The sequence below is a fragment of the Tenrec ecaudatus genome, chromosome 17, assembly GCF_050624435.1.
Source record: "Tenrec ecaudatus isolate mTenEca1 chromosome 17, mTenEca1.hap1, whole genome shotgun sequence".
Classification (NCBI taxonomy): Eukaryota; Metazoa; Chordata; class Mammalia; order Afrosoricida; family Tenrecidae; genus Tenrec; species Tenrec ecaudatus.
In genome coordinates this window covers 50,020,855-50,036,579 of record NC_134546.1, presented here as the reverse complement: position 1 = coordinate 50,036,579, position 15,725 = coordinate 50,020,855, and the positions used below count along the sequence as shown (strand labels likewise).

Genomic DNA, 15,725 nt, shown 5'->3' with positions numbered 1-15,725 from the left:
ATGGATAATGGAAGAATGAGGTGATGGGTATCTGCCTAGACCCATCACCAGTCAAAGGAGAACTCTAGTCGGTTTTTTAATATGTATATTGATGGTTTCATTTTCTCACATTCCACCTTGTTACCATATATTCAATACGCTAGCAGGAGCGATATTACACCATGCATTCTAAGTGGGAGTGAGTGGCATTCCACTGATATTTCCCCGACAATATGGTAGTTGATAGGACTTTGTTTCCATGTACTGGGGATATGATTTTACCCTTTTCTAATAAGCAAATCTGGATGGATGCTCAATGGCAAAAGGAATGGATTACCAGGTTATTGCTCATCTGCCCAGTGAGCACCCAGGCTCCCCATACTCTTGAGCTTCTCTTGTATTGGGCCACTGGGCGACAGACTGGAGACAGAAGGGCAGGCAGTGAGAGGTCAAGCTATTTTATTCCCCCAGCTCCTTACCTACTGGGTGACAGTTCTGAATCTTCACCTCTGGCCACAGGTCCTACGGGGTGACGACTCTCATTGTTACAGCTCGCCCTGGGTGTTGGTAACATGTTCCTCATTGTACCTTTAGGACACGTCTCCACACATGCCTTATTACACACACCCTGCCCAACCTCTGTACACAGCTTTTCATTAAACCCCCTTCAATTAAGCTTTGGATGTGCCGCGTCTTTCCTGCTAGGGCCTTGACTCATGCAAGTCCTAAAGAGAGACTCCCTGGAGGGAAGAAGAGCCTTAGCTGATGTTCAAGGGCAGAACCTTCATACTGTAGGTTGTCTGTCCCTCTGCACACCGCTAACTCTCTCTGTGCTGTTTGGACAGAGTGGGTAGATCTGTACAGTGTGGACCCAGGGATCTGAGCTTGGAGACCAGTCAGCAGACTGGACCTTAGGCCAGAGAAGGCATTAAAGGGTTTCATCCATCATACACAGAAGGACCAGCTTTTGACAATGAAACCGAGTGACGGGAAACTAGCCAAGGGGACTCACCAGGCTTTGAAGTTTTCCACCTCGTATTTGAAACAGAATCAGCCTTCTTTGCATTGACTATACCTCTGGGATTCTGGGACAATTTGATGAAAGGAAACACACACTGGGTTCCAGTTAAAGGAGAACCAGGGGACATTGGAGCAAATAATTGGATAAAATGAAATGAACATGATGGGCGTCAACTCTCCAGGTTGTCGAGACTCCTGTCTCACCATCCTCTACCAAGCATTCTTGGGGTCACATGCTCCCTGGTCACTGGCACTCTTATTTTCTGCAGCTCGCTTGGCCCCAGGGCTGCTGCCCTTCTCCAGACTGCATCTCTCGCATTGCCCACCCCCCAGATGGTTTCATTGCCCCAAAGCAACACTGACACAGGGTGGGTACGCATCGGACTTTACTGCGGGTCAGGGGGCCCGTGAGGGTTCGGCAGCAGAGCTCGTTACAGGCGACGACTCCAAGCAGCGACCAGGCACCGCTGTCTGGGAAGTTTCTCCACGGCTATGTTTTCCTGGAAGTCCTGGCATGGGATCAAGTCCACGGACTCCCTTCCAGAATGCTTTCCTCTCCTCTTGGACAGCTTCGATCCTAGAAAGCATTTTCTTTTGCCAAACGGTTTGAGACAACCCCCACCTTTGTCTCAGCTCGCCAGACATGCAAAGTGCACATAGCGCCACGGACACCTCCTTCACTGGAGAATCGGAAAGCAACGTCGGAAGCTTGGAAATGCACATCCCCACTCCACCCCCTTAAGATAAAAGTCTGCGTAGGTCTCCCTCCTCAGTGTGTCCTGGAGGGTAAAGATGCAGTTTGAATACTTATTCTTCCACTCTTCTGTGCAGGCTGCCAGGGCTCATCATATTTATCTTCCCCCCATCATATTTCTCCCAGGACATACTGTCATTGGGTGTCCTGGAGTCCATTCTGATCATAGCCACCGTACGTGACCAAGCAGAACCGCCTCAAAGGGTTTTCCTGGGCTCGCGTCTTTATGGGCCCAGATCAGCAGGTCTTTGTCCTAAGGGAGCTGCTGGGTGGGTGTGAACCGCCAACCTTGTGACTAGCAGTCAAGCCCTTAACCTTTGTGTAATCAGGCCTTCTTTTGTTCTCTCACACGCACAGTCATGAAAAAATGATAGCAATCCCAGTAGCTGGCAACAGATACTGGATACTTAGAGATCTGAACTAGACATCAAAATGATAACTCTAAAAACCATGCACAGGATGCAATGTTAGGAGACAGAACAGGACAGTTATGTCGCTCACGACATCAATCTAACCACGTGGACAAGGATTAAACAACAACAAATCCCTTGCCAGAGTCCATTTTGACTCACAGTGACCAGAGAGGATGGCATCGAATTACGCTACAGCGTGTCCAAGGTCGTAATCCTTACAGAAGCCGACTGCCACATCCTTCTCCATCCAGGCTTCCACGAATGACCTTTCGGTTCGCAGACAGACACTTACCCACAGCATCACCAGGACACACACACACACACACACACACACACACACACACGTCACTGTTTTGTTGAAGAACTGAGGTGGACGTTTTAGTTTATTAATTTTCTATCCTTTCTGAAATATTATACTCCTCTGGCATTAAAAAGTGAATTCTGGTGGTGCTCTGGGTTAAGCATTGGGATGCTCACCATAGATTGGTAGTTCAGCTCCACTAGCCAGCCACTTTTCGGGAGAAAGCCGAGGCTATCTGCCCCCATAAAGACTGTCGCAGAGACAGTTCTGCTCTGTTACGTAGGGTCGGAATCCACTTGATGGGACTGGCGGAACTGAGCTGGGCTGGCTACCATCAAAAAGAATCAAGCAATAGGGCGAAAACATTAGCAAATCTAGGTGTGAAAATAATGAGATGGAAATCAAGGAGACTTAGGTACTGAAAAATACCAAATAATCGGGATGAAGGGAGCCCTAGGCAGTACTTCTAAGATTTTAATGTGCATACAGATCCCTTTTGGGTCTTGCTCATCTAGATTTCTGGACCTGACCCCCCAAATCCTGAATCTGTCTGTCCTGGAGTGGGGCCCAGGATAATGGCTCTCTAATAAGCTCCCAGTGATGCAGATGCTGTCCACAGTTTGAGGAGCGTCGTCATAGGACATTCATTCTCACCCAAGCACCAGAAATGCTCTCATTGCCCGTGGGGGCCCACTATTAGCTGCTGGGGGTTGATTTGATTTACAAAGACTTATCACTGACGTGCTTGGTATTTCTGAGGTAGGCAGCAGAGTGGAGGCGGTTGCTGGCCCTGAGGCAACACACAGGTGATTTGTTCCAGAACCTTCCCTTTATACAGAGCCTTGAATGCATCATGGTCCCCTAACGTTGCCAGCTGTCCCTTTGTGCATCCCACCAGTGGGGGGGACAGCGGAATGTGGCCTGAAACACTGCCTGAATAGGTGTGACCTTGCCCACTTTCAGGGTTCACCTACTGGTGATGGTGCTTTGGAAACCCCCTTTCTCCCCCCCGCCACCCCCAGGGGCCTGGTGGTGATGGGGAACTCATGGCTGGGATGCAGGAAGGAAGCCCAGCGCTGCTTCACTGCTGTAGGTCTCCTCTGATGCGCACGGCAGGGCCCCCACTGGCAGGATGGAAGAAATGTTCTCAAAGGAAGAAGAACTGGGATGGTCCAGTTCGGCTTTGGGTTTTGTTGGCGCGAAAGCGGTAGCAAGAACAACTACGTAAGTGCATAGACAGCATATCCCTTGAAGGCGGGGCTCCCTGGGAGCACTTTCTGTGAAGAGCCCTCTGGCTCGTGGTTCTGAATGGGGAATTTGGTTCGTGGGCATCTGCCCTGGGAATTGGAGGCAAGCCCAGGGCTTCACTGCCTGTGGAGAGGGGGGAACCCCAGAAACCTGTGCTCCTCCCAGCTCAGACCCCCGGCTTCTCCTGGGGCGGGGGAAGCAAGAAAGAGCCATCGTGTTAGCTCCTGTTCTCTCCTTTCATCCTCACATCAACCTTGTGAGGGCGAGGCTCGTCCCTCGTTATACAGGCGAGGAAACCGGGGCTCCGGGAGATGGTGTGAGTTTTTCAGGATTGCCTAACAAGCAAGTAGACGCTGAACCTTGGTCATGGTTGTGAGCTCTGGTCCAGTCTTCGTGCTGAAAGGCCAGAGATGTAGGTGATGGGGTGGGAGGTAGGTGGCAGGGTGGAGAGAGGAGAGAGATCACAAGAGTCGTCGCCATCAACAAGGTACACATCACCACCTACAGCATATTACCTTTCGGAACACCCCCCCCCCCCATCCTTTCATTCACACAGGGTTTACGACAAGACTTTTCCTGCCCACAGTACAACGAGGGAGCTGAGGCACTGAGAGGTGAAGTGACTTGCCCAAGGCCACACGGTCTTTGAGGAGCCAAAGTGGGTTGGAAGCCATGTCTCCCTGTCTAGTAGTCCTCTCATGACCTGGTCACCCGCAAAAGGTTGCTACTGGGTGAAATCATTTTGTGCGAGGAAAAGTTCGTTTAAAAAACAAAAAGTCAAACGGACAACCAATAGATGTGACTGCTGAACTCTGACCCCCTCCGGTGACAGAATTCTCTGCAGCCACTGCCCACGGTGGCCATGGGGGCTTGATGAAAATGGTAGGGACTTGACATCACCCGCCCAGTAGGAGTGTGACGATTGAAAAAACACGTGTCAGAAAGAGTGGAGGAACACATCTAAGAATCGTGATGCTGAAGAGATGCAATTTTAAGTGTGCCCCCTTCTATTTTCCTGTACCCCCAAATTTCTAAGATTCATATTTCATTGATAATAGAATTATGTCCCTCTGTATTTCAGTCAAAACCCCACCAGCTTGAGGGCAGTGCCCGTTATGAGTCCCCGGTGAGGTGCCTCCACCACTGTCTCCCTCTGCCATGCCCCGAGCTGGGGAAGAGCTCAGGGTGAGGAGGGGCGGCTGCACTGGGAGGCTGAGGGCGAATGTGTGTGCGCCTTCACATGTTATGGGCAGAGATTCTCCTCCCAACGAGACATCGTGTGATGGTGGGCGTCTGGCCTGACCCTGAATCCAAAGGGTGCAGGGGACCCACAGAAGGTGACTGCCCATGGTCACACAGCAGCGCCCCAAACTGAGCTCAGGCCTCCTGAGCGCGGTCCAGGGGTCTTAGGCGCAGACTCGCCAGTGGTTGGAATGCCGCGGCAACCCGATGGTTCTACTCTGTGGGAGCAGGCAAGGCTAAGGTGGGCCTTCTCCAGCCCCATGCGACCAACTCTGGGCTGGCAGGTCAGTCAGCAGGGGACACGGAAGCATACCCTGGGCCCCCTGTCCAGGGAGCCTCGAGGCTGAGTCTCCACCCCTTGTCCTGTGACTCAGTCGTCCAGGTGTTGCTCCTCCCAGGTGGACGTGGGGATGGCGCTGTATGGGTCCATGATGACCTTGGCACAGCGGATGATCATTACGACGAGGAAGAGGCAGAGGAAGACGAAGCAGGCCAAGGTCAGTCCTTTGTCCACGTCAACGAAGACGGGCTCGGGGGTGGGCTCCTCCATCTCTCGGCAGTAGCTGCGGGCTCCTCCTGCGACTGGGGATTGACTGGTACCATTTTCCACCCCTGCAGAAAGAGCCACGGTAGTGGAGAGAGCAGGAGAGGAGACGGTCATGCCCACTTGTCTGTGCCCCTTACCCCTGCCCAACTTCTGTGAACGTCCTTTCATTAAACGCCAGTCAACGAATTCTTCACTGTGCCATCTCCTTCCTGCCAAGGGCTTGACCAATACATACCTCAAGAAGAAACTTCCTGAGGGCAACAAGTGGACAAATGTGCTTAACACAATTGATGTACGTATGGATTGTGATAAGAGTTGTATGAGCCCCTAATAAAATGATTGAAAAAAGAAGAAGAAGAAACTCCCTAAGGGGCAAAGGGAAGTCATAGCTAATGGCCCTCCAGACATAAAGCTCACAGGATAGGCTGGGGTGACGGACGGCGTGTGTCCCTCTGTCCACGGCTAACTCTTTGGGTGCTGTGTTTGGACAGAATGGTTGCATCTCTAAGGTGTGCGTCCAGGGAGTTCAGCTTAGAGACCACTCAGCAGCCGGGCCATTAGTCAAACGGGCTTTGTTGTCTGCCCTCATGAGAAAGCTTGATGTCCGGGTCACCTCCAGGAGGGGACAGAGGGGATGGGAAGATGCATTTGGCCACAGTTCTTTTTTTTAACATTTTGTTAGGGACTCATACAATTCTTATCATAATCCATATATACACCAATTGTGTAAAGCACATCTGTACATTCTTTGCCCTAAGCATTTTCAAAGCATTTGCTCTCCACTTAAGCCCTTGGCATCAGGTCCTCTTTTTTTCCCTTCCCTCCCCACTCACCATCCCTCATGAGCCCTTGATAATTTACAAATTATTATTTTGTCATATCTTGCCCTATCTGGCATCTCCCTTCACCCCCTTTTCTGTTGTCTGTCCCCCAGGGAGGAGGTCACATGTAGATCCTTGTAATCAGTTCCATCTTTCCAACACACTCACCCTCTACCCTCCCAGCATCGCCCCTCACACCCCTGGTCCTGAAGATATCATCCGCCCTGGATTCCCTGTGCCTCCAGATCCTATCTGCACCAGTGTACAACCTCTGCTCTATCCAGACTTGCAAGGTAGAATTCGGATCATGGTAGTTTGGGGGGAGGAAGCATTTAGGAACTGGAGGAAAGCTGTATTCTTCATCGGTGCTAAATCGCACCCTGACTGACGCATCTCCTCCCCTAGAATCCTCTGCAAGGGGATCTCCAGTAGCAGACAAATAGGCTTTGGGTCTCCACTCCGCACTCCCCCCTTCATTCACTATGGTAAGATTTTTTTTTTCTGATGATGCCTTATACCTGATCCTTTCGGCACCTCGTGATTGCACAGGCTGTTGTGTTCTTCCATGTGGGCTTTGTTGCTTCTGAGCTAGATGGCCGCTTGTTTACCTTCAATCCTTTAAGACCCCAGACACTTTTCTACCCCATCCGCCATATCTGCACGTCGGCAGACGACTCACTCATCTTGGGGTGACCGACTGGCTGCTCTGAGCCTGCAGCCCCTCCTCCATGGATGGCATCGGCTTGTGGCTGTGTATGTCATGTCTAGGACAGTGAGTGGTCAGTAAAGGCCTAGATGAAGCAGGGCAAGCCTGGGAGCAGGCCAGAGAGAGGCCATCGGCCGCTCTCTCCCCAGGCTCATGATGAGAGCCATCGTCATTCCAGAAAACGAAGCGACTGGAGTACAATACACTGCCACATCCTGTCAGCCATGTTGGAAGCACGCTGCCCAGGCACTTCATGCACATGCCCATCTCGTAAACGTGGACACGGAGTCACGGAGAAGGGAAACGACTTCCCCCAAATCCCCAGTCCTAAACCCTCTGCATGCCTCTGCCTTCTTAGAGGCAGCGGCACAGTGGGGACTCATTCCCTTGCCCTTCCAGAACTTCAGGAAGATGCCCCCTCAAGCTTTGGGCCAGCTGGCCCTGACCTGTCTGTAACCACAATAACCATGCCTTTCCTCCACTTGGGCCCTTTGGCTTGTCTTCTTCTGCCCCAGCCCCCCTCCCAGGAGACACTGACCTGCTGGTCGGAGTGGTCACCACTTCATACGAGTCACTAGGTGGTCTGTCACCTGCGGTTGGGCTGCTCCAGGAGGCAGGGCACGGCCTATGCGGGCAGCAGCTGTTTTCTCAGAGAGCAGGCTCCTGCACTGGGGTAACCGAGGCTGAAAGACAGCAGCAGAGAAGTCGGCTTACTTTCCCAGGTGGGCTCCATGCCGCAGGCAGCTCTCCCTGCCCACAGGGTTGGGGGCCACTATTCAGTCCATCGTCCCCCATTTCTTTGCTCACTGGTGAACGGTGTGCACAAAGGATGCTGTTGGGTAAAGGGAGACATCAGTCAGTGTAAGACATGAATAATACTAATTTATAAATTATCAAGGCCCCGTGAGGGAGGGAGGGAATAAAAAGAAGTTGCTGGTACCAAGGGCTCAAGAGAAAGAAAGTGTTTGGAAAATGATGATGGCAACAAATGTACAAATGTGCTGGACACAATGGATGGATTGTGATAAGAGTTGTACGAGCCTCCAATAAAATGATTTTTTTTTAAAAAGGAGCACTGATACTTTTTGTTGTTAGCAACTGCTGTGCATGTTGACTGGCTCTCTGCTGTGTCATCAGTTCACAAGGGAGTCTTTGGCATTTAATCAAGAGATTATTTACTCCCCCCCCCCCCAAAAAAAAGAGAAAAGGATACTGTTTGTGCTGTTGAGTGGACTGACCAGCAGGGATGCCAGGAGAGAACCGGCCCCACAGGCTTTCCTGGGCAGTGATCTGTGTGGAAGGTACCCTGGTGGCACAGCGGGTTAAGTGCCAGGCTTCCCACTGAGCCCATGTGCTCCTCCATGGGAGCAAGAGGAGGCAGTCTGCATCCCTACGGAGTTGTCAAGATTGACAAGCGTGGAAACCCCTCTGAGGCAGATCCACTCGCCCCGTCAGGTCTTGGTGCGTTGCAAGGGACTTGGCGGCAGCAGGCTTGGCGTGGCTTGCCTCTTAATGAGGAGCCCCGCGGGTGCAACGGTCCCGTGCTCAACTGCTCCCTGAAAGGCTGCTGGACTGAATCCACCAGACGCTCCAATGATGTAGGATGGGGCAGGACGCTTCCGTACACTGTAGCCTTGCAAACGCAGTGGGGCCCCTCGACGATGCTGGATCGCTACGGTGGAATGGACTCGGTGCCTCTGGGGAGCAGGCCACCAGAACTGGTCCCCGTTTAGCCGCTGGGGAGCTGGAACCCGCCGCCTGCCTGTTAGCACAGGGCATGCGGCCAGCACACCGCCAGGGCTCCGTGCGCATCTCACACAGTCAGAGTTGGCTGTGCACGGAGACCCCGCTGGTCTCCCAAGAGGTCTCATCGCTGCCCTAGTCTAGAGGCGACCAGGTGTGCGAGCCTCCCGTACCCCTTCATTACTGGCAGGGACTGCCTATCAAAAACAGAACTAGCTCTCTCTGTTTCACAGAGAGAGGGAAGGTGGCCAGGGAGACGTTCATCATATTTTATGGGTATTGTTCGAATGACTTTGAAGAATATGATTACATAGTGCTTCTATATTTAATCAGAAGTCCTGGTGGGGCTGTGGGTCAGGTGATGGACTGTTAACCTTAAGGTCAGTGGTTCAAACCCACCAGCTGCTACAGAGGGCAAAGAGGAGGCTGTCCGCCTCCACGAAGATGTGCAGTCTCAGGAACTCTGCAGGGTCGCTGTGAGTTGGACGGGGCTCAATAGCAGTTTTTGTTGTCATTCTATATTTAATACTAAATAGGACTCATAAATTGATAGGCTCAGCTGATGAGTAGATAAACTGAAAAATCAAACAAATTCCTGCCGACTCCTAGCTACCCGATGTGTGTCAGAGTCGAAGTGGGCTCCACAAGGTTTTCAGTACTTGATTTCTCTCCAATGGATCACCAGGCCTTTCTTCCAAGGCACCTCTGGGTGGATAACCTTTCCGTTGTTGGTTCTGGCCCATAGCGACCCCGTATGACAGAGTTCAAGGGCCTCGGAGGGTTTTCTGCTTCATGGGAGCCGATCACCACGTCCTTTCCATTGCTGGTAGGTTCAGATCACGGGCCTTTTCTCCAGCGGTCAAGTCCCTGGCAGCAACACCACACGGGCTTCCTCGTCCAGGAGACATACACCATTCCTGCCAGGGCCTCCTGGTGCTCAGCTGTTCCCAGAAGCCCCCATCGGGGTGGTGCTCCCTGGATTTTAGCAGACCGGCAAACCAAGGGGTGTCTTCTCTCCCAAACAGCCACGGGAGGGTGTGCTTATCTTATTAGGAGCAGCTGGCGCTCAGAGATGTGCGCCGTGTGTGGAATGAAGGACAATGACTCATGATTTCAATCACATCTTAAGGGATTTTCCATCTCTCCAGGCTTGCGAGTGTATTCCCCACGATACTATTCATTGATTTGATTTGACTTAGGCTTTTGTTAATCTGATTTCTACCAAGATTGGATGTAAAGACCAAGTCTGAAGAGGGGATAGCTCCATGTGAATGGATAAAAGACGGAAAATGGATCCCGCACGGAAGAGAGGGCAACTTCTGGACAGAGTGACGGGGATTGGTTCGGCAGGGTAGTCATGACAACGTGGAGGTGTATCGCTTGAAAAGGGGAGAAAGGTGGGGCTTTCTACTTCTGTGAAGGGTTAGTCTCGGAATCCCACAGGAGCAGTTCTGTCCAGTCCCACAGGGTCACTGTGAGCCGGAATCAGTGAGTGGGTGCGTAAAAGAACAAATGCAAAGTTGGGGCAAGTGTGAGTTGATACACGTTGCCTGTTCTGCACAAAGGAAATGTAGGTGCTTGTTCTATTGTTTGCCCGTGTCTACCTCTTGAAGTTCTTGAGCAAATAAAGCAGAAGCCTAGCAGTGTGTGGAGCCCTGACCTCCCACCACAACATTCATGCATGGGCCCCTCCAGAAGGAAAGTTGGCCTCAGCTGGGTGATCCTGGGCATCGAAGGAAGCCTCTGGGCCTCCCTGGACCACACTCTGAAGATGCTCATCTAGGCCTTGCCCCTCCACCAGTCGATGAAGAGATTGATGACGTCAAGGGAGAGGAAGTTTGCTCGGGATCTCAGAGCAGTGAATTTGGAGCTCAGCCATGTTCCTGACATCTGGTCTGTGCTTGGGCTCGTGGTCACTCGTGGCTTCCAGGGAAGGATGGACATGCTGGGGGTTTCCCAATTCTGCATCTCACAGCAAGGGCTCAGAACTCAGTCTGCTTTAGGTCAACCCTGGAATCGCACACAGATTGCAGGTGGTCAGACCTCAGGTCACCCTTTGACCCTGCTCTGGGACCTGGGATCAGGTCCCATCATCTAGCGCCATCACCAGTGTCTCCTGGCTCCTTCCTATTGGGCTCAATGCCAAGCAGGCAGACTCCAGGAACAGACGCGCCTTCCCCGTGCCAGACAGAGAGTGCTCATTAACCTTAATTACCAGAGGGCACACGTCCCCATTCAGCTCTGTTTCAAAGTGAGGACACGACACCCAGGAGAGAGCTAAACACCGAACTCAGCTGCTGTTCCCTGGGATCAGAGCTACTGGCCTTTCCAGCAGCCAGCTCAGTCGTTTCCAGCATAATTGCATCGTCCTTCAGCACCGAGCCGGCCCCAGCCCAACGCGCCATCTGCCAGCTCTTTGGAGCGGCTGCAGGTGAATCAGCTTCAGAGTCAGGGCTTCTGGTCTGGCTGGATGAAAGACCCTCACGGGGACTGGTGCTGGGCAGATCCCATGTCCTTGTGCAATTGTGCAATTTTAGGGTTGGGGGCGGTAGGTCCAAGTGGGGAGGAGTCCTGCCAAAGGCTGCAGGGAGGGCACAGCCCAAATGAAGACACCAGAAGCAGGGCCCACAGACAGGGTGCTGAATCCTTGTTTAGAGGAAAACTGGCAACATGGAGTTGAATTCCAAGGGAATGTGCAGCTGGGGAGACAGGACAGGCAGACTGATCCTGGGATACCGGGTGAGGGCTTGAATCCTCGCCATGCCACTGAGCAACCATGTAGCCTTGGACAAATCAATTCCATAACCAGCCAAAGTCAGCATGGAGAGCTGATGAGATGCCAGGCCTGCGTTTGAAACTTGGGTGCAATGGTAAATAGTTGCTGCCTTCTAGGGATGCATCTCATTGAGGGGAAATGGGTAAGAAGGGGAAAATTACAGGGCCAAGAACTCTGGGGGTGCAAGGGTTAAGTTCCAAAAGGTTGTGTGTACCCTCCCCGTGGCACCAGAAGCAAAACCCTGGGGATCTTCTCTCATCAAGATGCTGGCCTTGAATAAACCCAGGGACAAGGGAATAACAAGAGATCTAAAACAGATGTCAAGGAGGGCATAGAATGCCAGGTGGGGTTCGATCAAGTTCAATGTAGCTGAGAGGAAGTACAGAGAGCCGAATGAAAGTCAAACATGATAGTGGGACAGGAGTTAAGTTAAAAAAAAATAGAGGAAAGGACTGGTAGGCAAAAGACATTTTAGAGGTATAAACATAGGCATGTACATATATAAGTATATTAATATATAATGATAGGGATATAGGTCTATGTACACATATTTATAGGTTTAGTATTACAGTAGCAGACAGACATTGGGCTTCTACTCAAGTCCTTCCTCAATGCAAGAATACTTTGTTCTAATAAGCTGGCATTCTGTGATGCTCACCTTCCTGACATGATGGCTGAAGACTAAATGGGTGCTTAAGCAAATGTGGTAAAGAAAGCTGATGGTCCCCAACTATTACAAGATATAGCATCTGAATCTTAAAGGATTGAAGTTAACAAGCGGCCATCTAGCAGGAAAGCAATAAAACCCACATGGAAGAAGCACACCAACCCATGTGATCACAAGGAGTCAAAGGGATTAGGTATCAGAAGACCCAAAACCCATCTGTAGACTATTGGACATCCCCTCAGAGAAGGACAAGGGATGAGTAAGCCAGGGTGCAGTATAGCACCCACAAAACACACAACATTCCTCTAGTTCTTAAATGCGCACCCCCCATCATGATCCCAGTTCTATCTTACAAATCTAGCTAGACCAAAGCATGTACACTGGTACAGATAAGAGCTCTCGACCCAGAATCCAGGACTAATAATGAGAGTAGCAATACCATGAGGGTAGGGGGAAGGTTAGGGGGGAGAAGAGAGAGAAAGGGGGAACGGATTGCAATGATCAACATCATGCAACACACACACTCTTCCCAGGGGGATGAACAACAGAAACCGGGGTGAAGGCAAACAGTGGATGGTGTAAAACATGAAGATAAAAATAACTTATAAATTATCAAGGATTCACGAGGATGGGAGGGTGGGGGAAAGAGAGGGGAAAAAGAGGAGTTGATACCAAGGGCGGAAGTATAAAGAAACAGTTTTGGAAATGATGATGGGAACATATGTATAAATGTGCTCAATACAACTGATATATGGATTGTTGTAAGAGCTCCCAATAAAAATGATTTATTAAAATTAAAATTTTAAATTAAAAAGACGCTGGACTTGGGAACCAGAAACCTGAGGGGCAGTTCGACAGCCACCCTGGTCATCATGAGCTGGAGTGACTCAGCCACACGCAGTAGCAAGAAGGCAAGTGCACTGCCAGGGCGCTGTGCCAACTCAGAGGCAAAGGTACCGCTCACCAAGGGGCTAGGGTCAGCGGCTCAGAGGTTAGGACGCTTTCATGCTGTCCTCCTTTGACAAGCCTTTCTCTTTCACCTTGTATTGTGAATTAGGTAAAGCTTTCCAGAGCAGATCTCCAGTGTTACATCCAACAATTCATACACGTTTTGTTTCAACTCATCCACTGCAGTCCTCTCAACATATCATGGCTCGCTCGTCTTTCTCCCTCAGTCCCCCTTCCATTCCGCCTTGTAGTCTAACCATCTGAACCGTGCCGTTGGGTGAGTGCTGACTCTGGGATCACAAATGGTTGCTTATTCTACGACAAGGGTGAGGTCCATTCTAGACCTGAAGGATGACCAATGGCCACGGTCCCACCTGTCTCCATCTGACCAGGAAGCCTGGTCTCTTTTATTATAACTCTTGGCTGGACCTAAGATGGACTCACATGAAGCTTTGGTACCAGATAATGAAACACCAAATCGGGAACAATTTTGCATTTTGAAATATAACACCTTCTTAATAATCATTGATATAACTATTGACTCCAACTTAACTGAAACTCAACAGAAAAGTTATAGGAGGTTAGAAACTGGCACAAAGTAGATTTAGGGGCGGGGGGGAATGTCCTCGGCATTTGGCTACAGGAGTTTTGTGACCTTTCATCTGGTAATGCTGGCTTAAAGGTGACAGCTCGAGCCTACAAGCCATTCCGAGGGAGAGTTCAGGCAGTCGACTTCCACACAGATTTACTGTCTCAGCAGCCATTGTGGCCAGTTCTCCTCTGCCTTCTCAGGTTGCTATAGGTTAGAATCGACTTGACGGTCATAGGTCTATCATCTGGTACATTAAACCCAGGACTGAATGCCAGAGATTTCCCTTCACACTGGCCTCTGAACCTCCCAGTCCCATGCACTGGCTGCTGCCCTCCATGTGCTTATTTTCTGAAAGTAAGGTGGTCATGACGTGTAGCGAGGTCCCACTCCAGTCACACTGGGAAAGCTTTGTGGGAAGCGTGTCTATTGAATAAAGAGTATCAATGTGATTACATAGTACCTGGGACAGAACGGTCACATGCTTGGCTGCGATTCAACAGTCTGGCCGGCAAGCGGTGGCGAGCGCCTTGGTAGCCTTCGTCTCTGAAGGGTACAGCCGAGAACCCCCTGCTCCATCTATCACCTGCGGTTGCTGTGGACAGAAACTGCTGTGACAGCAGTCCATTCTGACGCCTAGTGACCCTATAGCAGGAAAGCATTCCTGCATTCCTCCCCATCGGATGAGTAACCCCCTTTCTACCTCCATCTACGTGACTCAAACCTAGTGAGCCGGAAGCTGTTCCCAGGTCTGCGCCTTCCTTTTCTCCTCAGCCAGAGAACATGGCATGGGTGGGAGGGGGATTTGCCTTTGCTGTTCTATCTTTTGACTTTGTGGGATAGTTGTGCTTCGTGCCAATGTGGTGAGGCCAGGATCCTCAGTTGCTTGATACTTCATGGCATAGTGGTTACTTGTTGGGCTGCTAACTTCAGGTCAGCAGTTGGAAACCACCAGCCACTCCATGGGAGAACGGTGGGGTTGTCTATTCCCATAGAGAGTTACAGTCTTGGAAACCCACCAGGGATTCCTACCCTGTTCAATCAGGTCGCTATGCATTGGCACTGACACAAACTCCAGGGAGTTGGGTGTTTCGGTTGGGAATTAAGACCCAGTCGTCCCTGACAACATGACCCAATGCAATCACTTCCATAGCGGCCTCTGCTATAAGCAGCCAATCAGCTGTAAGATTAGAGCGGGATGCAGCATCTTTATTCAGATCACTGCCCTTCAACAACGGATTGAAAGGAAGTTTTCTCTGAGGTGTGGCCTGCTTCCCAAATAAGTGGATGCTGTGGAAAATCTTGCCTGCTTTTAAAAAACAAACAACAAAAAAAGTTTTATTGACATCTAACTCATGTACCATGAAATCCAATGGTTTGAATATATTAAAGAATTGTGCAATCCTCACCACAATGTTAAAATTTCATCTAACTATATCTGCATTAATTAATTCACTGTTTAATGCACTCTGTCTGAGGTGAAGGCTATTCACGTTCCTGATCAATGGTGTCAGGGAAGTAAATGGAGGCTTAATCCCTGTGGGGACTCTGCAGATGGATTTTGGACGTTCACTGTCATCCAGAGCCTTCTGCAAATTGGGTGCTCATAATTTAAGCTCTTGTACTATTTCCCCCTCTAATCTTAGGTTTTATTACTTACAACCCTTGGATCATACAGACTGGTATACTTCCATGTGAGCTTCGCTGACATCTCACTTTGACGCTTGTTTTAAATAAAGAAAGCTGACTTTCTGATAGCTGAGCACCATCTGCTTTCTTTACCACATATCTTCAATGATCCCTTCATGAGGGTAAGTAAGGAAGAGGGCCACATCATAACAATGGATTGTTCTTAGGATAGGGCTTATGGATAGGTTTGAGCTCAAAATCATATATCCAAGGTTTACATATATGCCAATTTCACATAGGTGGCACCATTATCAGCTCTTTGGGAGATAATATAAGTAACCT

At 50.3% G+C, this 15,725-nt stretch overlaps 1 protein-coding gene across 2 annotated transcripts in view; it reads right to left on the bottom strand.

The window, feature by feature from the left end:
• Positions 1 to 88: 88 nt before the first annotated feature.
• The window catches only part of CTXND1 (cortexin domain containing 1), a 71,761-nt gene continuing 56,124 nt past the window's right edge, over positions 89 to 15,725 (bottom strand). For both annotated transcript variants that reach the window (XM_075535441.1, XM_075535442.1), the window contains exons 2-3: positions 7,570 to 7,714; positions 89 to 5,569 (exon numbers count right to left, since the gene is read on the bottom strand). In XM_075535441.1, the coding sequence (XP_075391556.1) occupies positions 5,328 to 5,507 (180 nt within the window). In that variant the 5' untranslated portion in view covers positions 5,508 to 5,569; positions 7,570 to 7,714 and the 3' untranslated portion in view covers positions 89 to 5,327. The remainder of the gene's footprint in view (positions 5,570 to 7,569; positions 7,715 to 15,725) is intronic.